At 41.7% G+C, this 21,352-nt stretch overlaps 1 protein-coding gene across 1 annotated transcript in view; it reads left to right on the forward strand.

The window, feature by feature from the left end:
* The first annotated feature begins 2,480 nt into the window (after positions 1-2,480).
* The window catches only part of STAC (SH3 and cysteine rich domain), an 80,109-nt gene continuing 61,237 nt past the window's right edge, over positions 2,481-21,352 (forward strand). Inside the window, exon 1 of the mRNA XM_014941498.1 lies at positions 2,481-3,043. Coding sequence (XP_014796984.1) covers positions 2,927-3,043 — 117 coding nt within the window. The 5' untranslated portion in view covers positions 2,481-2,926. The remainder of the gene's footprint in view (positions 3,044-21,352) is intronic.

Below are 21,352 nucleotides of genomic sequence, written 5' to 3' on the forward strand. Positions count from 1 at the left end.
CTCCAAGTTCATTTCAAAGGTGACCTACCAGTTAACAAGAAGATGGTTTTGAGCCTCTTAACATGAAAGGCTGGTTTACAGCACTGCTGGGGAACAGGACAAAAGCTAGTTTTCATGATTCTCACCTGTCACATTGCTGGGCACACAGAACAGCCCCATACCTTGGCCCCGACTTGGCTGTGATCGTCAGGGAAGGATAATGCTGCCAGAGCTGGAGCATTCAGTCACTGTCTCCCTACCAATATCTCCATTGCCCACAGCTGCCCTAATTCTCCCAAACTGTGGCTTCCACCCATTCCCCCTCATTGCTCATTCTAGAAAGGTAAAGAAGTTGGTGAGGGGTCTGGAGAAGTCTTGTGAGGAGAGGCTGAGGGAGCTGGGGGTGTTGAGCCTGGAGAAAAGGAGGCTGAGGGGAGACCTTCTGGCTCTCTCCAACTCCCTGAAAGGAGGCTGTAGCCAGGGGGGGTCAGTCTCTTCTCCCAAGTCCCAGGTGATGGGACAAGAGGAAATGGCCTCAAGTTGCCTCAGGGGAGGTTCAGATTGGAGATTAGGAAAAATGTTTCCATGGAAAGGGTTATTGCACATTGGCCTGGGCTGCCCAGGGCAGTGGTTGAGGCCCTATCCCTGGAGGTATTGAAAAGATGGGTTGACATGGTGCTTAGTGACATGATTTAGTGATGTGGTTTTTTTGTCAGAGTTAGGTTGATGGTTGGACTAGATGATCTGAAAGGTCTCTTCCAACCTGGACAATTCTATGATTCTAGGAGGCTGATTTTACAGCCAAGCCCAAATCTCACTTGCTGAGTGGAAGACATGAACTTTGCACTTGGAGAATTCCTTCAGCTCTGAAGAGTACCATCTAAGACACTCCTGTATTTTAGAAACCAAACCCTTGGAAATAAAGTCTTTTACTTACCTGCCAAATCTGCCCCTCTGAGCTCTGTATTTCCTTGCTTCAGTCTCAGTTGTCACTGACACTACCAAAACAGCAACCAGTGTTCTCTTTTTGATCTCTGTAATGGTGTTAGTGACTGCAGGCCAAATAATAGGTCCTACTGGCAGACTCCTAAGGCTCTTTTTTTTTTTCTGACGTAGCTGTACAGATAGCATTGCAGCATTTCATGTTTATCGTCTGCTAAAGATTTCAGTATCTTATATGCTCCGTTTCAAAGAAATACAGCTTTTTTTTCCCCCATCTAACTACCAGTCCTTAAAATTCACTGGAGATTCAAAGAAAAGCTAGGTTTTTTTCCTAGCTTCTGCATAGTTATTGAGAATACAGAGGCTGCAGGGCAATTTCTGCTCTGGCTTTCATCCATATAACCCCTACTGTCTTGAAGACTTGTCTTCACTTTCAAGCATGGATTTTTTGAGGTGGAGGGGACCTGCAAGGCATCCCCAGGTAGCAGCTGTGTTTCTAAGGGATGGTGCTGGAATGGAATCTGGTCCCCCCTCCCAGAGCTCCAAGATACTGAAGCTCCTCTCTGACTCAGACCTCAGCAAATCACCTCCGAACACCTGTACCTCCAGTACAGATCAACTAAGCGACAATTTATTTTTTTTTCTTCTCACTTTCCAGGATGTAAGTATTGCTTGTTGGAAACACGCTTGTGTTGCATTTTTTTCCTGTTTTCTTTAAATGAAAGAGGCATCTCCACCAGCCATATGGAGTGGCTTCTGCTCTGCAAAGCGTATATCTGGTGGGGAGCGCTTCCATTCAACCTTTCGCAACACAGACCTTAAATCGAGCAGGGAAGAGAGCCGACAGGCACCTTTGCAGCAGATTTAAATCAGAGGCAGAGACTCGAGCAATATAAAGCAATCTGAGCCAGCCGGCAAAGTCATGCTGACCTTCTACCAGTACTACTGCAGCCCCAAGCCTGACTTCGGGTGCTGTATCCTCAGGAATGACAGCACGGGGGGAAGCCAGCAGGCCCTTTTGGATGGCTGCATCTGCTCTGTCACTGCCTGATGGAGTGTTATCACTATGACAACCTACAGGTAGGTATAGGATGCGTGCAGTAGCGGGAGCTCCGGCTGACCCTGCTTGCGTCTGCATGGCTCAGAGCTGGGCTTCCCTGCACAGGAGGGGAGCAAGGAACGTGTGGGTCCACAGGTGATTCTCCCCTGACTCTGTCCTGTCACCTCCTAGCAAGTTTGGAATGGAAGGCAAGGTGGGAGCTTTAGAGACACTGGGTAGCTAGGATTTTAAATAATCATCTCTGGGACAAGATAAGAGAAGGCTTATTTTTTTTTCTCTTCTGTTTCTAGAGTCCTTCTTCAGGATAAGACTTGTAAGAATATAAAGCTGCCCTTCAAACTCTGCCTTCTCCAGCCTGTTGAAAGGTAAAATGCTTCCGAACCTCACACTCGCTGCCTTGCCTCTGTGTGTGTGTGTGTGTGTGTCTGTGTGCATGCGCGCGTTACTTTCTTTCACTACTATGACAGCACATGCTCCTCCAAAGCTATTCACGGCATTAGAAATACAACTCCTCCCTCCAGTGCCCCGCGTGTGTGTGCGTGGCTGGAGCTTTCTGCTTCGGCTCACTCCCCTCTGATCGCGGGGCTGACGGTCACGACTCTGCTCCGAGGAGGAGGAGGAGGAGGATTGGGGAAAAACACAGGAGCAGGCACACAACTGACCTACAGAGCCATCGATAACTTAACTGCCCTCGCAGCAGAATCGCCTCGGGGAGGGAGGGAGGGAGGGAGAGAGAGGAGGAAGAGGGGGAGGAGGAGGAGAAGAGAAGAAGAAAAAAAAAAAAAAAGAAAATCCAGAGAATTCTAGCCTTGCAAATGTAGTGAAACCGAGTGGTCTGAGTTCATTTGCTCCAGAAGAGCGGAGAAGAAAGAGGACGTTAAATGAAAAAAAAGGGAGAAAGGTCTGTAGCTTTTTTCCTGATAGTAGCAGTGGTTTAGAGGCAAAATGATTCCTCCAAGCAGCACGACTGAAGTCAGCGTGGATAGTGTGGAGAAAGAGAATGAAGTGGAGAGCACAGAGCAACCCCCCTCTCCAGCATCAACTACCAGCCAGGAATCAAAGGTACTCAGAGAATGAGATTTTTCTATATATATATATTTTTTTTTCTCACTCTTGTTTTCCTCTGTCCTTGTGTTGAAAAGAGATGTGTTGCTTTGATTTTCATTTGGAGCCCTGTGCCAGGATCAGAGGTAGAGTGCTATGAGCCACCTCTGATTGCGGTGCCTGCTCTGACACTCCTACTTCTGAATTCTCCCTGTCACCTGGGGAGCTCAGGAGCCTGAGCTGGGAAAATACCTGCCTTTTGAGATGGTTGGGTTTGGGGATTTTTGCTTGTGTTTTCTCCTCCTTATTCCAGTAAGGACCTGGGGGAGTGGTGGGGCTCAGGGAAGGGGACTGGTGCCGGTAGATGTTGTTAGCCATTTTCACACCAAGCATCAGATCATTTAAAGGATTTTGTTCATGGTTGGAAAGATTGATTTTTCTCAGAGGTTCAGAGAAGAGAATTTACCCTGGGGGCTTGGGATGTTTCACCTGCCTCACCTTCTTTGGCAGACCCAGCAGTGAACTTTCCCTGTTTAACAAGCCAACAGTTGAAAAAGGATGACAGTGACAGTTTAGGCACAATAATGTTTATGTACACCCCCCAGAATAGGATTTTTTCTCACAGCCTTTTATTTATTTATTAATGTTTAAATGTGGTTCAATTTACGTTACTGAAAACCAACTTCCAGCTCAAATGGCATGAATTTTTAATTAGCTTGAGTATGAAAAGTTTTACTGCCTGGCAGTATGTTACTTTGAAGATAGAGAGGTAAAGGGAGAAAAGTAGTAACCTTATGTAATGAATGTTCTTTGGAGTTTACCTGGATAATGTGCTTTTACTGATCGTCTCTGGAGACATTCAAAACCCTCCTGGACACGTTCCTGTGCAACCTGCTCTGGGTGGACCTGCTTTGGCAGGGGGGTTGGACTAGATGATCTCCAGAGGTCCCTTCCAACCCCATAGCATTCTGTGATTCTCTAACTATTACTAACTTATGATTGATATTGTGATAGTGCCTGACAGATCTTCCTGTGAACTTCATAGGGATGCTATGTGCTGTGTAAACATGTAAAAATAGGAGGTCCTTGTCCCTGGGAGGTTAGAGGTTGGTCAAGCCTTAGGAGATACCATATGAGCAGAACAGCTGCTTGACAGGGAAGGTTTGTGCTGGCCCCAGTCTAAAGGCAGCAGCTGCCTGGGTCTAACGTAGGAAGACTGCTACCTTATTCCACAGTTACAGCTCAGTTTCTGGAGAGTGAGTTGAAATTATCTGTCTGTGTGGGTAGAATTCTGACACAGGCTTTGGGATTATTTTAATTTTTTTTTGTTAGGTGCTATACTCCAAGGAGGAAAGCTAAGGTATTCCCTATGTAAAACAGCCTCTTTAAAAGAAAAGAGCTCTCCCAGCAGCAATAGCACACACTGTTCACTCTACACATTCAGCACCACTGGGACACTGCTACAGTTTTCCTGGCTAATGGAAAATGAAAAGTAAATGGGTTATTGGTTTAATCGCAGGCTCTAAAAGGATTTGGTTGGTTGGTACCACTTCTTCTGGAATTGCTAAATTGTTATTTGGCCACTGGGAAACTCAGCCCCCAAGTGAGGTCCCAGAAGGAACTGGATCCTTGGCCACACTGCCAGCACTGTCTCATTAATATAACTCCTCATGGATGCTGTGCTGTGCACAGGGCCTGGCGGGCTGTGCACCCCCTGTGCTCCCAGCTGTGGTCCTCGCTTAGTCCTGGGCACGTGGTTATGGAGCTCAGGGTGCACTTCATTACAGTGGTGCTCGAGGGACTTCCCCGCTCGGTCACGGAGCCCCGTGCCCAAGAGAACCTGACCAGTGTGAGTGCTGAACTGAGAGAAAGTGAAGTGCTGCATGTGGGGGTTCCTTCTTGCTGCTAGTGTATCTATGCACTTGCAAGGAAGGCAACAGGAATTAGGCACGTGTGCCCAGAGAACAAGTAGACTACAAACTGGTTTATAATCCAGTGTTATCATCACCAATTTTTCCAGTCTTGTGAGCATTTGAAGTGATAACACTGGAACAGGCAAAAGCTATGACTGTGCAGTTAATGCCATTACTTGCAAACAGATATTTTTAGTAAACATATATTCTGCGTATTTACATTTTAGAACTGGAAATATGATCAGAAAGCGTGATGTATTGTCATTTCAGTAGATGGAATCAAAAGAACCTTGTGATCGCTGGGGTAATGAGATAAGATTATTATTTTTTTTTGGTCCTAGTAAATAGCAGGATGGAAAAATTCTCAATGATTTCATGAAAATGTGGTTTGTGCTGATTGGTTTTTTTCCTAAGAGAACTGGTGTGCTTCAAAAGCTAAAGACTGCAACAAAGGCATGGCAGTATGTGCCAAAGGTGTGTGTCCAAGCTTTTTTCCATCTGTGTCCCTTGCTGAGGGACCTGTCCTGTCATTCACAGAGGGCTAAGCTTTCATCAGGGACTCTCTCTTGCATAGGTTAACAAGTTCATGTCTGCTGCAGTTACTGCAGAACAGCTTGTACAATATCTGATTACCCCACAATTACTTGTTTCTGTGGCAAAACACTATTATGACTCCAAATATAGGAACAGAAACAACATCGATAATAGCAACCTTCAAAGTGCATTTGAAAACATTTCAGCAGAAAAACAATTTTGAGAAACTAATGTAGAACTAACGTGGCAAGCTTGTTTCCAGTCTGGTGTAATCGTAGACAACTGTGGCATATAGTCCCTTGCAATAGGAAAGTCCAGAAAAGAGATTTATCTAGCACACTCCAGAAGATGTGTACTCAGAAGATGACACGGAGGACACATTGCAATCCCTTACTAGCCTGAGCTTGAGGGACAGAACTTCAGGCTGCTACCAAATAGCTGAAATTTGGAAGAATGACTCTCATGTGTTAGTCACACGCCCCTGTCACAGGAAAGCAGCTCACTCTTTAATAAATCCTAGAGCCTCCCACCACTTTTCCTGCAGATTAGGAGCATATTTCAAGGTGAGCACACCCGGATGCTGAAGCTTAAAGACTAGACTGTCATGCATGTCCTCCTCATCATGAACACCTTAACACCTGGACTTTAGCACAACTGGTCAGAATGAGGAAATTCACGTACACTTTGAATACACCACATTTCCCGGGCCCTAAGAGCAAATCCAAATCCATTTACATGTTCATTACAAGCACGTGTTTGCCCTATAGCATAGTTATATATTGCTCTATATGTAGCAACTGTGTCTTTTGGGTTGTCTGTCCTCATGTACTTTAAACGCAGCACCTTCAATGTACTGTCTCATTAATATAACTTCAAGTAGGTGTTCAAAGTGTAGCAAACACGTTGTAGATGGGCTGTCCTGTAGCACTGTATATACCACTATTTTGCTAAAAACCCTAGAGCTTGAACAGCTAGGAATGTCGCAAAAGTAATAATTAATTTATTAAATTAATTTATGGGCTCTTGAAGACATTTACTTCACACCTAAGTATGACTTGAGTGGGTACTTGAAGTTTGCTTGGAGAATGACTTCAGGAAGATACCATACAAATACACGCAGCTGACAATTCAATTACCTTCATTTGTGTATAGTTATGGCTCCCACCTGTTTGGGTCCTTCATATCTGGCTTCCAAGAAGGCAACTGACCAGTTTGCCAAAGACTTTTGTAGATTAACAACTCAGAGAGGGAGGAAGTCATTAGCTAATGAATCCTAAGGGAAAATTTCTTCCTTGTGGTAGCAGTCAAAGACACGCTGCACACTTGTACAATCACTAACTTAGCAATATAAGCAGAAATCTAGTAGCAGCAATTAGAGATCATATTTCTGATGACTCATATTTAAAGGTACCTTGGAATTTAGTAAAATTTGAAGGAATATGTGTCTAAAGAAAAAAAGTCCTACACCTGGCAGTATTTCTTTATGTTTTGGCATCGTTGGCACATCACTCTGTTTGTTTTATCCTTCTTATATTTAAGTTGCATTTCTATAGGAAGAGGAAAGAGCCCATCTGCTAATTTCTTCAGGTGTGAGTCAAGCCATCGCTGGATTGTCAATATAGGCTGGAGGTATTCATAACTAATAGAGTACATCTTAGGAAATTCCCTTACTATTCTTAGGTTTGGGGAGAATGTTTAGCATCTATAATGTTTGAGCTACTATCAGCAGGGTTGCTCAGCACTGCTGATCTTCAAACTATTAGTGTTCAAGTATGTTAAACATCTATCAGGCTCTTTCATACACCCCCAGAAGGGGTATCAATCCCTGTGTCCCTGCCATTGCAGGCAGCCTGTTTTGTAAAAGTTACATATTTGTAGATATCAGTGGATAGCTGTGAAGGCCATTTTTTTCACAGCTTTGCCCATTTCCATCTACTTTCTTTTTAAAGTCCAGCTGTAATTGTTATGTACTGCAGTCATGCGTCTTTGGTGTGATAGCTTCAAAATTTTCCGCTGAAGCACAAAATCACAGGCCTAACAAATTGCTTACACTCAGGTCAGTTAGGTAAGATGAATAGCAGAAAAATGAAAAAAAAAAAAAAAAAAAGAAAGAAACTAGACCTCCAAATAAATATAGCATCTGGACTAGGTATTTCACAAAATAAATGAGTCTGTCTTAGTCTGACACTTCCATACACTGACTATCCAGCGGCCAGCATTCAGGGAAACACAGACCATTATCTTCAAATTCAAGGATGGCAATTCAGGAGATTCAGCACAATTCTTCAAGCGTTGGCTTAGCCTCGTATGTAGTACATAAAATGGAGGTTGCTGAAAAGTAGCAAGCCAAAAAATGGATTATGCAATGAAGTTCAAGATGTAGACTTCATTAATGTGTATTCCCACAACAGTCAAGAAGATTGAATGTACTTTCCCCTGTCCTGCTGGTCCAACAGACCACTAATGCATACGTGAGGTTTCAAAACCAGGTGTTAATATTAGATTAATGTAAACAGCTTGAAACTCTTTGGATTTTAATAGGTTTCCATGGGATTTAAATCATCTAGGATTTGTGCTATGCTGTTAATCAGAGATCTTCCCCACTTAAAGAGTTAATACTTTATGAGGCTCCATAAATGGTTACTCATCAATTAATATTTTAAAAGGGCAGGGACTGTGGTGTACAGTTAGTGTTTCACCCTCCACACCAGTGATAAATATCCAGTATGTAAACTACTGCTGTAGTCTTCAAGGGAATACCAAGCAGCTTAAAAACATCCTGTAAAAGGGGAATAAAAAAAGGTTCTCCTTCTTAATCTTACCTCCATGCCTCTGCATAAAATGGTGAGTACATACTCTGCAGGTAGGACTAAGGGATGGAAATAAGCTTAAGTATTTTTATGTATTTTGATGAAGCGTTAGAACAAATTATGTACCAGAGGATTTCATTAAGTAATAGTCTATCCTATCAATAATTCCTTGAGCAGTCTTGTTCTTGTATTTACATTTATTTTGATTTTTGTCTCTTTCTTACTCTTTTTCTGATCAAAACACTCTGGTATTGCTTTCACTTTGATATATATGTCAGAGCAGTTCCTAGGCACATTAAAATATCTAAGCCAAAATAGAAACATGATCAATTCATTCTCTTCTATCCACACCTTCTACCTTGCCAAAATGAAGAAAATGTCTAATACCTTTCAACAACTGAAGATGACTTGACTGGAATCTGGTGTGGTAAAAAAAAGGATTTACTAAAAAGTGTAAATTTTCACTGAAACAAAAGTAGTTGCTTTCAAAGCTGGAAGACAGTCCGAATTCCACCTCCGTCTCTGATTCCATATTCTTTTTCATAAAGTAATTCTGTTGAATTCAGGTTTTACCACTGCTTTTAAAAGGCTCGCCCAACACCTGGATGGTGTAATGGCTAAGGGATGCCCTCTGTCCCTCCCTCCCATCTAATTCCAATCTAAGTTTATTTCTGGCCAGCTTGTGTGGCATTGTAATTTTGATAATCTTGCTTTAGCTTAAACATCGTTTTCATTCTTGGTGCAGGTTTCCATCATGTAAGAATAGACTTTTTTATCTCTTCCCAACCTTTTATTTTCCAGAATAAACAAGTTAGGCTGACATAAGATAAGCTCTCCACTCTTCATCTCATTCTAGTAGCAAATTTGTGCACCTGTTTCAGTTTTGAATAATCTTTCTTGAAAAAGGGAGACTGAATTTGTGCATGGTATTCTACACGAGATCTTGTACAGTATCATGAACGCTTCACTAACCCTCCTAGAAACCATGTTTCTGATGTCAGTTAAGGTCATTACTGTTTCTGTCTCCTACTCACCCTTTGGTCAACCAGAGATTGCCACTCTATTTCTCTGGAATTTCCAGTGGATCTGGGATAGATTTGTCTGTCCTCATCTAAAGTGGTTTGGATCAGGTGCACAAGCTTGCATTACCATGGTTGAACTTCATCATGTTTCCTTGACTTCATTCCTCAAGCCCCAGGCCTCCTCAGTTTTGACAATGCCTCCAACTTCATGTCAGAGGGAAATGACCTTATGATGGGCCTAATCTTTGCATCAAATTCAATAATAAAAATACAGAGAGCAAGACTGACCCTTAAATTAGGTGCTGTTCTTTGAAGAACTCTACCAACAACCTTCCTTCAACCTAGTACTTCTCCTTTCAACAGTAGCCATCTTCCATTGAACTTTACTTAAAATTTCTTCACCACTTCCCTCCTTTTCAGTCTAATAAATTCCCTTTTGGTTGCATAGTCAGATCTACAAATCTGTATTTGCTGGGATCGCTTTTCCCACCTCTTGAAAAAGACTTCTATTTTACTTTGTATCATTTCTGGCTTGACAAAGCTTGTTAAGAAAACTTGTTCCCTGACTTCCAAAGTAAATTTTGTACTGGAGATTAAATGGTTTCTTTTCTCCCTTTCACCTCAGCAGGCACATTGAACTGCTTTTTTAATATCATGCCATCCATTTCTGCAGCCTCTCTCCTATTATTCCTATTATTTTGCCGCAGGATCATTGTTATGGGAAGAAAGTAAGAAGAAGCGTCTGTTAAATTCTGAGCCAGTCTTTTATCTCATCCTTACTGTAGCACAGCCTCCTGCTTCTTTAGCTTCTCCTAGCCTGAATCAATCCATTGACATTTCCTTAAGTACCTTTTGCAAGCACTCCCTCAGCTTTTCTTGACAACATGCTTAGGCCTGAGGAACTCTGCTTCAAGGCTCCAGTTTTATTTGCATACCATTTTTTTTCTCTCTTTTTTTTCACTCTTGTTCTCTTACCCACCATTCTTTGTGGACGCTTTGCTTATTCCAAATTTCCTTTTTGAGGTAACTGTTTTCATGCAGTTTGCCAGGAGCACACATCCACAGGGTAGTTTTTTTGTTTGCTTTGGGTTGTTTTTTTTTTTCCTTTTTCAGGTATTATTAACAGATTTGCTCCGAAGAAATTCTATGCTTTTTCACTCATTCACTTGACCCTTTCTGATCAGTCATCTTTATCAATGAATCATGTCTCTAACCCGATACCTCCAGGCTAGCAAAGGTCAAGGTTGTTCCACAACCTGAGATCGTGTGAGTCCCTCAGCAATCGGTACTTTCCGAGACACAGCACTCGTTAGCAGATGCAATGATCTGCTTACACAGCTGTGCTGCTTTAGAGACCACTACTAAGACCTTCATACCTTCGGACAGACACACTAGCTTGACTCCTTCTCTCTCACACTCCGAAGTACGATGTGGTTTAAAGCATATCCCTAGGGAACTGAGAGTGCTGAAGGCTTGGAATTCCTTCAAGGGAACAGAGCGATCAAAGGCTATCCTCTTGAAATCCAAAACTTGGCTTAGAGGTTTGTTTTTCCCTTACGCTTTATTTAATTTAAATGAAAGCAAGTCATCATCACCTAATAGAAAAAGATAATTCCTCGTGTGATGAGGATTTCTCCCGTTGCCTACCTGAGCCATTGCTGTATGCTCTTGATAGGTAGAAGATATTTGTACATTTGTGCTCGTGTGTGTCAGGCAGAGGACTGATCTTTCAAATGTGAGCATGAATTGAATATTCTTACTACAGTATTTAGTCCTACACAATGTCCAGTTGCATAGACAAATGGTTATTTAATGTTAAAAGAGCAATCAAAGTTAATAGGCCTTTTCCAGGCAAGTCAACATCTAGATTCTAGCCGAACCACAAGCAAACTTTGCATGTTCATTAGCAAAGAGGACCAGCTGTGAAAATGAGGAAATCTACGTGTGAATGGCTGAAATAAGTTGACCTTGCTTCCCTTTGACATATGCCTCTGCTAGAGGAAACTCCCTTGGTTCAGTAGACCAACTGATAAAGTATGTGCTCCTAGTCAGGGAATACAACTTGGGAACTCTGCAAAACTTATTTGCAATGGATGTCTGAAAAGCAGACTTCTTGTGTCTTTGACATCAGCAGTTAAATATGACAAATGGGACAAATGGCTTGCATATCTTCTTACTTATTTAAAAATGAGCCTTATGTTTGTACTTTTGCATAAACGTGCTAGGCACTCATAGAAGTTTTCCCATTGACAGGTCGGCATTTCTCACCTGACCTGTTTTTAGCTGCTAAGAGTAGTTTGGGAAGCACTGTCAAATGAAAGCATTATAGTTTAGGGGCTGCAGTGGTGAAACTTGAAACTTAAAAAATGCCATAGCATTAATAATTGTAAGAGAGAGGTGTTTCCCAGCCACGGGAGGCTGCAAGTTCAATACGGAATTGCAGGCAGGGTCCTTTAGGTGAGTAACAGTAAGAACTTGAATGCTTTTCTTTTCTGTAGACTTAATATGCTCCGTTTCTGAGTGCCATTTAAAAGCTTTATTAAAATGCCGCACATGCACTGCTTTATTAATAAAGATCATTTTAGCAGTCTAGTCTTCTGAATAGAAAAGCAAAATGCAGCTGGCCTATAGTAACTGATGATTAGGTTTAATTCAGACAGGAGCAAAATACTATAAACTGGTATTCACAAAGCTATTAAAATCAACATTTAGAATATTTTTTTTTCTTAGCTTATTCATCGAAGTAAGACAGAGAAATGTAGGATACGGAGACACAGCTCAGGTGAGAGAGCAAAGTCAACCTGACAGGTTGTTGCAGCAAATGCTGTTGAATATGAACTTAGAGACAGACTTGCATCTTCATTACCCCAATATTTAACTTCACTTGGTATTTACAAAAACTACTCATGCATAGCAAAGGGAGGCATCAGCTTGTTGGCCGAGAGTCAGATTTCTGGCATGACACATACAAGTCACCTCCTCGGACGTCACATATGTGAGTGTACTATTCATTATTGATTTGCCAGCATGGTCCCTGCCAATTTAAATGCTGTGGTAGTGGTTCTCAAAACCAAAATGTCTTGGGGCTGAACTGAGAGGCTGAAAACCTTACACCAGCCTGACTTGCCATTGTGCATATGCAGCTGAGAAATGGCTTTGGACGGGCTGTCTCTCTCCTCACAAGTAAACACCAGGCAAACTTCAACATGGTAAACCTGGCAGAGTGCCACTGGCTTTTGTACAGTTAAAAACTTCAACATGGCAGAGTGCCACTGGCTTTTGTACAGTTAAATTGAGGATCCAGTTGTTAAGATGTTTAGGTTCATATGTGTTTTTAAGCTGCTCCTACTGTTACGTTGTCAACCAGATCAATCAACTCAAAGACTCAGTATATACAATTTTTGTTGTACCTCTTAGTGTACTTATTTATACCATTTATAAATGTGTCCAGCTCCTTTCTCCCTTATGTTCACACATTCTCTTTCAACTCAAATTATCTAAGGAATTATTTACAAGTAAACATAAAGTGACTTGTAATGATTTGCCAATCGTTTCTGTTAATGAAAATTCCAGTGAAATGCGTGCTTCTCAAGTGTGGTTTTGTTGGGGTTTTTTCAGTCAAAACCTCTGGTTTTGAGAAAGTGTTCAGTTCTCCTGACTGTGTAAAGTTTTTTTGGGAAGCTTTCCCTGGTCACAGGTGAAATTTCAAGTCAAAAGAGCAGAAAAATGTATCCTAGGGTAAATCATATGGCCCTACCTGTAATTAGAGACCGACTTCAGGCAGTTAAGTTAGTAGTTCAGTCTCCCTATTGTTATAAATGGAACAGAGACTGACATTGTTTTATCAAAGGTGATTTAGAGGGAAAGCTTGCCTTATGTGCTCAGAATTAGCCTCTCTGAGGGGAAATCCTTTTTTCATTGACCATAGTAGGCAGCCACAGCTGAGTTAAAAGCTTGAGTTTAAGTAGGGTGAACACCAGTGTGAGTCTGTCAGAGCGAGGTCTCGAACCTTGCCTACAAAAACCGGTCAGTTGTCTGTTCCCCTGGCAAGTTAGTCTGTCAGACTTTCCCCTATTCTGTCCACAGCTCTCTCAAAGCCATTTTGAAAAGCTGCAATTGCCTTTTTTTTTTTTTTTTTTTTAATGTCAACGTCGAACAAAATCCTTCAAACTTTGACAATTTTTGCTAAGTGGAACCGCTGTTTTCCAGCCAGCCCTATAATGGAAAGTTATGCACCTATGACAAAAAGAGAGAAAAATGTGAGCCTATCCAGACTTCAAAATGTGAAGTGCTGCTATTAAACTGTAGCTACAAGATGAATCATGTACCAGTTTCATGAACTATGGGCACACAGGAGTCTTTGGCAGGTTCACAGCAGTTAGATCTATCTCCTGTAGTTAGTCGTAATGACAAATGGACTTCATCCTGCTGGCTGTTAAAGATCCAGACTAACAGTTAAACTTTTTTGCTAGCTCACCCACTCGCTCTCTGCCTTTCGGTGTTTCTCTCTTTCTTTCCTCTTTCCTCTCTGTTCCTGCTCTCACTCAAATGCTTTAATCCAGGACCAGGCTCTCTGATACAACGAGCCAATGCAAGCTCTGTCTTTACAGGGAAAACTTACAGGTTTCCAAGCTTAGCCAAGTTTAAAGATTCCTGCTAAGAAAATGGATGGTGGTTCTTCTGTTAGGGGGAGGGACCTTTTATAAACACTGTGTGGGTGCTGGCACTCCTGCCCTAAGTATTCTAGGGAAAAAAACCAAACACTATAGTTTGCACTTTCACCTGTACCCAAGCTGCGCTTACTTAATTCAAAAAGAAATGCCTTAAGTTGCATCTTAGTTTCCTTGAATTGTCTGGTGTTACGTGGTCTGTTCCTTGCTCCTAAATGCCTATTTATCTCTTGGTGTAGCCTCATGTTTTCATTATATGTTTATGTAGGGAACTATACATAAACTTAAAACCTAGGTAATAGAAATTATGTTCCTTATGCAGAAGAAATGAAGCCCTCTTCTTAGCGTCCCCTGTCACCTTAGTGTCCTCCTTTCTGAGTAGGTAGTTGAAGACCAATGCAACTCAGGCTGGAGAGGAGGAGGCTCCGGGGAGACCTAATAGCTGCCTTCCAGTACCTGAGGGGGGCCTACAGGAAGGCCGGAGAGAGCCTGTTTACAAAGGCCTGCAGTGACAGGACGAGGGGAAATGGCTTTAAACTGGAGGGGAGCAGATTTAGATTGGAGATTAGGAGAAAGTTCTTTACTGTGAGGGTGGTGGAGCACTGGAACAGGTTGCCCAGGGAGGTGGTTGAGGCCCCTTCCCTGGAGATATTCAAGGAGAGGCTCGACGAGGCCCTGGGCAACCTGGTCTAGTTGGGGGTGTCCCTGCTGACTGCGGGGAGGTCGGAGTGGATGACCTTTGGAGGTCCCTTCCAGCCTGGACAATTCTGTGATTCAGGAGATCCCTCTTCAACTGCACTGCCAGTGGGGGGCTTTTGAGCTCCTGCCTCCCCAGAAGCTTGGGCTCCCACAGACTTCCCTGGACTGCAATTCTGTGCTTTGATGGCACTGGCTTTTTTAGGAGTATCCAAGAAAAACGCTCTGGAAAAAAGATTCCTTAGAGATTACCAAAGCTAAAATGAATGTCAATAGCTGTAACAGACCTACTTGAATCCTGCTAGATTGTAGATAAATTAAAAGCATTTCACAAAGGTTCAAAAAATGACAGCCAGGCTTTAAAACAAAAATCCTAACAGCATGATCTGCCTCTAAGGAGAGCTCAGCTACGACTAGATGCTGGCCATAAGAAGCAGCCACTCAGTCTGGTAAAGAAAAGGTCAGACCTTTTTTAAACAAGATGAGAAAACGAATCTATTTTTTTTGGCACTGTAGGGGACACACTGCAATAAATACAAGTAGCAATAGAGGTAACATCATTCGGTTTTTACTACCAGCTGCTGAGTTCCAGAAAAAAAAATCTCCTTTCCATGAGTTATCATCCTTCCAGCACAGTCGTACTCATAGCCACAACTGCGTATTAAAAAAAACCCATACCAGCTGACAAGGGGAAAATGGATATAAATCTCAGAAGTTACCACTCCATTTGCTCTTCAGCAGTGGTCAGTAGCTCTGATTTCTGCTGTAATATGTCACACTCTTAAATCAGTACTAGTCTGCTGATACCAAGATTGTACCTATTCTGGCAGTAGAATAAAGTGAAGCACTTCATGGAAATTCCCCCTCTTGCACAGCATTAATATGCACATTCTTTAAAATTGCCACTGTCCTAACTTAACTTTCCTTCCCTCTTCCTTCTTGTATTCCCCTGCTCTCCTGCCTCCCCAAATCCCATGTGTAGCCCTGTGCAATACGTTGCTCCTGCTGAAGTCACTGCTATAATTCTTGTCAGATAAGGCATCACAGCGCTTTACTGGTTTAAGATCCTTCACTTTCCTATCTAATAAGTAGCTCCTGTTAAAGCTGTTGGTATCTTATGTCAGTACCAACTGCTCTTTTCTGTCTCTACACCAAAAATATGAAATTTGGATATGCTTCATTTATTAGGTGAGCACAACCTTATGACAGTGTTGCAAGCTTTTTCCTTCTCCTTCTCCTTCTCCTTCCCCTTTCCTTTTCCCTTTCCCTTTCCCTTTTGATGTTTGTGTGCAGGTTTTCATTAGCAATGGCTTAACTTTTCTTAGAAGAGTCTGAAGGATTGTAAAATTTTCTATTTTAACATTCAGAAATAGTTATAGTCCTAAATTCTCTGCCTTTCCAGTTGCAGTATTCTGTATGTAACTATCTTTTTACACGAAGCTAGCGATCTCAGTATAAAAACACATTTTTGCAATTCAGACAGTCATTTTCATCTTGAAACTTTGATAGAGGTAATTTGAGGAGGAAAGTTGTGCAGCTGGTGAGAATGAAAATAAAATGGTTTTGTTTTGCAGGGCTGATCTTGAAACAATAGCTGGCTAAAGATGTTCAGCAGCTTGGAGGTTTAGGAAAAATACAAAAGAAATGGATTAGCCCGAGGCGAAAGGAGTCAAAGATGTATGATAAATCTCATCCATAACAACTCTTGCTAATTAACATCTCCAGATATATGTATTTACATTGCCGACTTCTTGAAGCAGTGTTTAGGCCTTCAGACGTCTCCGTAAGCTGCCAAATAACTGCATGTCTCATATATGACAATATCATCATTAAGTTAAACAGATTTTTCCTGTGGAGAGTTGGCCTATTCTTTACGTAGGACACTGAATGCGTTTCTTTCTGGGCATGACTAACATGTAACAACAAGAAGACAAAAGACAGATTGAGATGGAAACTTTCTGTACTAGTAACAGGTTCCTTGGAAACTGGTACTACAGGCGTAATTTTCCCCCAAATGGTTTGGACGTACTTTTTGAAAATTAGAATACAACTAGAGTAGATGTGTTGAAAGGGAAAAATGCATGCCCTAAGTTGCACTTTGAGAAGAGCTTTAATGAAAAATGTGCCGTATCTGGACTGGATCTGCAAATAAACAGATCTCTGCCATGGTGGACAGTAAGATAACTGGATGCAGAACAAACAACAGGGAAGATGTTATTGAGGTAGGAAAAAATTTTAATTGGCATATCACATATCTGGTAGCTGCTGTAAGACTTTATAACTGGAGATACAATACGAAGGAAACACAGTGGGTGCTCAGGTGAAGCGTGGAGAAGCCCAGAGGAATTAAGTACCTTTGTCTGACCTGTGCTGTCTGCTTTCCCCCCAGATCCAGGGCTTCAGGCCAGAGTGGTGCCAGGGCAGCAACATGGAGGATCTGCCCCAGAGCCATATGGGTGCTGTTGGATTTGTTGGCCTCCAGAGTGGCTGACAAGAAACAGATTTCACAGGATGGGACAGCATCAGTCTTAGGGAGGGATAAAAAGAAGGTGGAAGGCAGCAAATTAGCTACCAGGTTGCAAAAATAGGGTGAAGTGTGGAAAAGAGGAATTGCAGGTCAACCAATAAACACCACTAATATTGTGTGAGGCACAAGTTCCTAACCCCATCTTCCCAATGAGAAGGAATGGAAAGGTGGAAACAAGTTGTAAAATTCATATCTGAATCTCTGATTGTGAACAGGCAGCTAAAAAGGGAGGCAGAAACCTGTAGGATCAAATAAGCCAAAATATCAATGTTTGGGGGATTTTTTTTGAAGCCAATAGGCTTAAAAAGTAGTACCCAAATTTTGGCATTGCTGTTCTAGTTCTTTCTTTGCCCAGAAAATGAGGTAGCATCATCTCAGAGTAGCTAAGGAAGACGTTTGGGCATCCTTAATTCACACAAAGTATGAATTTGAAACAAGTGCCTAGGGAAGACAAAAGAAGAGAGAAGCATAGGTGTCCCCCTGTATCCATCTATATTTGGTTGTGGAGGAGGGGATTGACAGAGATGGTTTAAAAAACAAGAGGAGAAGGGTTGAATAAAGTCAGCCAGATAACAGGATGCCAAATGCGGCTGGGTGTTTCTCCATGCTGCGTGCAGGAAGCCTTTGGTTTTAATGCGTGGTGTAAAAGAGTAAAAAAAAAAAAAAAAAAAAAAACCCCCCAAGCCAGCCCAACCCCAAGCCTTTCCTCGGGAAACACGCTCGCTGAAGTCAGCGGGAGTTCGCAGTAAGCAAAGACCTTAGGATTTGGCCCAGTGACAATAACTTTGTTGTAGAGCTGAGCACTTACATGTTTTCATTGCAAAGCAATTTTAACGGCATAAGTTTGGAACCCCAGAAGTACAAGTGGAAACACTGGCAGAATATTAACTGTAACAACTCCCAGTAGATCTCATTCTTCCTTTTTGCTTTAAGACAGTACAAATGCGATTATACAGTATGTGGGATCCGGGGCTGATGTTAATTTGCCCTCAGTTAGTATCAACCTCCCTGCCAGATGTATTTCCATATTTGCTTCAAGACACATACTACCATTTAAAGTATTATAAAACAGCTCTGCTTAAAAAAAAAAAAAAAAAAAAAAAACTCCTAAGAGGCCTATTGATGCAGTTTTTAAACATCCGCTCTGCTTAAAAAAAAAAAAAAAAAAAAAAAAGGAAAAGCAAATGGGTAAAATAAATTAGTGGAAATTTTTGCTGTAGGCAGACCAGCACTTCTTAGCAGAGGACTGGGGTTCTTTTTAAAGGTCCAAGGGAGTTGTGTTGAGCTTTAATTTCTCACAAGATCAATAGCAGAGCATAATGATGCACGCTTCATAGATGGACAGACACGAGATACAATCAAGGATGATTAATCTTACATTTGCAATCACATTCACTGCAGATTATTCATGAGAAGGAAAAGGAGCAAAACTCAGGCCCTGTTATTATTATTCTTGAAGACTCTCAGCAGGTAGATACCAGTGTATCTTCCTTCACCTCAGCAGGGCTGCCTGGATTTACATTACTCTGAAATCCAGCCTTTTAATCTCTAAATTTTGTTGTGCCTCTTCCACCGCAGCAAAGATTAGTAAATGACTAAATCGGGAGGTACCAAAGAGAAATCACTGTTCCATTTAGAAGCTGAAATGGAAAAGAGATATCCAAACAGGACAGCAAAATGGGGGATTCCCAGAAGGGACCTCAGAGATAACAGTCCAAATTCTTTCTATGTCAAGAGGCAAGAGATAACCATGTGTGCCTCATCCTAATGAGGATGAAGTATGGAGATGACCTGCTGCTTAGCAACCAGATGCCTGAGGTGAAACCCAAAGTACAAAACAAGATGTTGTAAACACATACCTGTCTTAAAACTAAAAGTGCAGGGAGATGTAAAGAAAATGGAAGGACTGTTCCTAACCGCCTCTTGCTCTCTTCGTGAGCTTTCTGGTTGGTTTCTGGAGGAAAGACTGGGGACAATTCAATTGCCAGACCATGAAGGAGAGACAGGAGCGACACAGAGGTTTGTAGCTGGTTATTCCACCAGCCACCTTTCATAGCCTCAATTATAAAAGCTCTCCCACAGCTGGTGCCACCCATGTTGGAACGGCTGTTTAGCAGCAGGGAGAATATAATCCTGGATATAAATCCGGGATTTGTAGTCTTTCCCTCTGCTCCCGAGAGGAACAGTTCTTCTTTTGTTAGATGAGGCAGGTTCAGAGGGACAAAACATTTTCCAACCCCGATATAAAACAAGCAACAGGCTTTGGCTGAAGTGTTGCTTAGTTAGATTTGTGAGGTGTTTTGATTTATGCACATGTTCACAAAGGAGGAAGAATTGACCATCATTAAGCTCAACCCAATGAACCCAGCAGATTTTGCCTTGGGATCCTCAAACTGATTTTCATGAATCAGATTATAAACTTCGCAAACCTATAGTAAAGCTTCTGTGAAAGATCTTGTGAGCTGTTAGCTTGAAATGCTGCTAATTTGAGGAAGATTGGCTGGTTTTCCTCTGTTAGAAGCAGGCTGAGCACAAACCGTGGCTGAGTGATATTGCAAGCATTTTCCCTAAACTAAACTTGAATCAAACCTGTTAAGAAGTTGGAAGAAATACTAATAGAGACTAGATCTGTCAGGGAGGGAAATGTAACATGCATTCTTTTCTTTCTAGATTACTCTTTCTAATACAGCTTGATTAAATGAAAAGAGAGGAATACACCAAAATAGGGCTGTTCAAAAACACAACAGCAAAAATTCCCAGATACAAAATTTGAAAGTTTTGGCTAAATAAATAAATTTATTAAGGGGGGGATTCTACTTACTTTTTGACTAAAAAGCCTTAAAATTGTCTGGATTTGACATGCGTGCAAGTATCATATTTATTTTGCATACGTTTCCTCCTTTTTACAAACTGTTTTGAACTATTTAAATGACAGTGAGTCTTTTAAAGTTAATATGAAAATAGATTTGGTAGGGAAGGCAATACAAGCTCAGGGTAAGTCACAATTGCAGAATATCTATTCCTTGTTATGCCTTAAGACTAAGTAGACAGTTCTGAACATAATGAAGACAAAAAAAGGGTTTCCCTGAGATTTGATGGCAGTTGTTATAGTTACTAATTTGTTTGTTTTCCCTTAAATTGGTCGCTCCCTGGGCTGCCTTATTTATTCTGTGTCATCTTATGCTCAGTTTTGAAGATATGTAAAGGTATTTGGAGCAAAAAGGAGACTTTTTCTTGTTTTCAGGCCTTGAAACTTTCAGCACTTTATTTCCCGTTTGTCTCACCTATTTGCTATTCTTGGTTCCTTGCAATATTAGAAGAAGATGTACCCAGAACTATAGGATAATTTGAAAACAGCTGCGGGAGGAATTGTTGGGAACTAGATGAGTTTTTCAACTTGGTTTAAACCAAGCCAAAGAGTCGTAGGGAACGAACAGATCTGCTAAGCAAACTCACCGTTTGGCTGCACATGCAGACTGTGCCTCTTGCTAATTTAGAGGTCTTGCCAATTAGAGAGGCGAACGCACAGCTGCCAAGGATGTTGTACATTAGGAGAGGGCCGAGAATATGTGACTCAGGGTGACATTTGTGGGAGCAGTGACAACTGAGCATCCCTTCAGACTTTATGCTTTCAAACCCTGAGGCTCTCTCAGGGATTTTTGCTGTTAGGATCTGACGCGCCAATCGGAGCATTTTGGTGTAGTTAGGACTCTTGCCTGTGAAACAAAATCACAGAAAGAGCCCTGCCTGAAAAGGTTTATATCCTGAATAGGCTTGAGGATCAGCGAGTGGGTTTCAAAAACAAGTGTAGGGCAGGGAGGAGAATCTGAGGGTGATGATCAGAGCAGCAAGAGCCAACCAGAGTAGTTGGAGGTACCAAATAAATCACCGACAATATTATTGTTAGGTATTACAGCAAATGTCTCCTCTTTGACTAGTCCAATACAGTATTCAAGCAGACAGTTTGATTTATTTATTTTTACAACAATAACAAACATATTTGTTCTGATGCCAGCTACGCAATCTGTTTGGGAAAATACACAAATATAATACGTAGCAGGTTCTGCAATAATGAGCACCCCCTCTTTGTAGCAGACTAAAAGGAAACAGCTTCTGAGAAAGCTGGCTAGGGCAGACACAAATACATGATAGGGC

Source organism: Calidris pugnax, unplaced genomic scaffold (assembly GCF_001431845.1).
Source record: "Calidris pugnax isolate Ruff unplaced genomic scaffold, ASM143184v1 scaffold23, whole genome shotgun sequence".
Taxonomy (NCBI): Eukaryota; Metazoa; Chordata; class Aves; order Charadriiformes; family Scolopacidae; genus Calidris; species Calidris pugnax.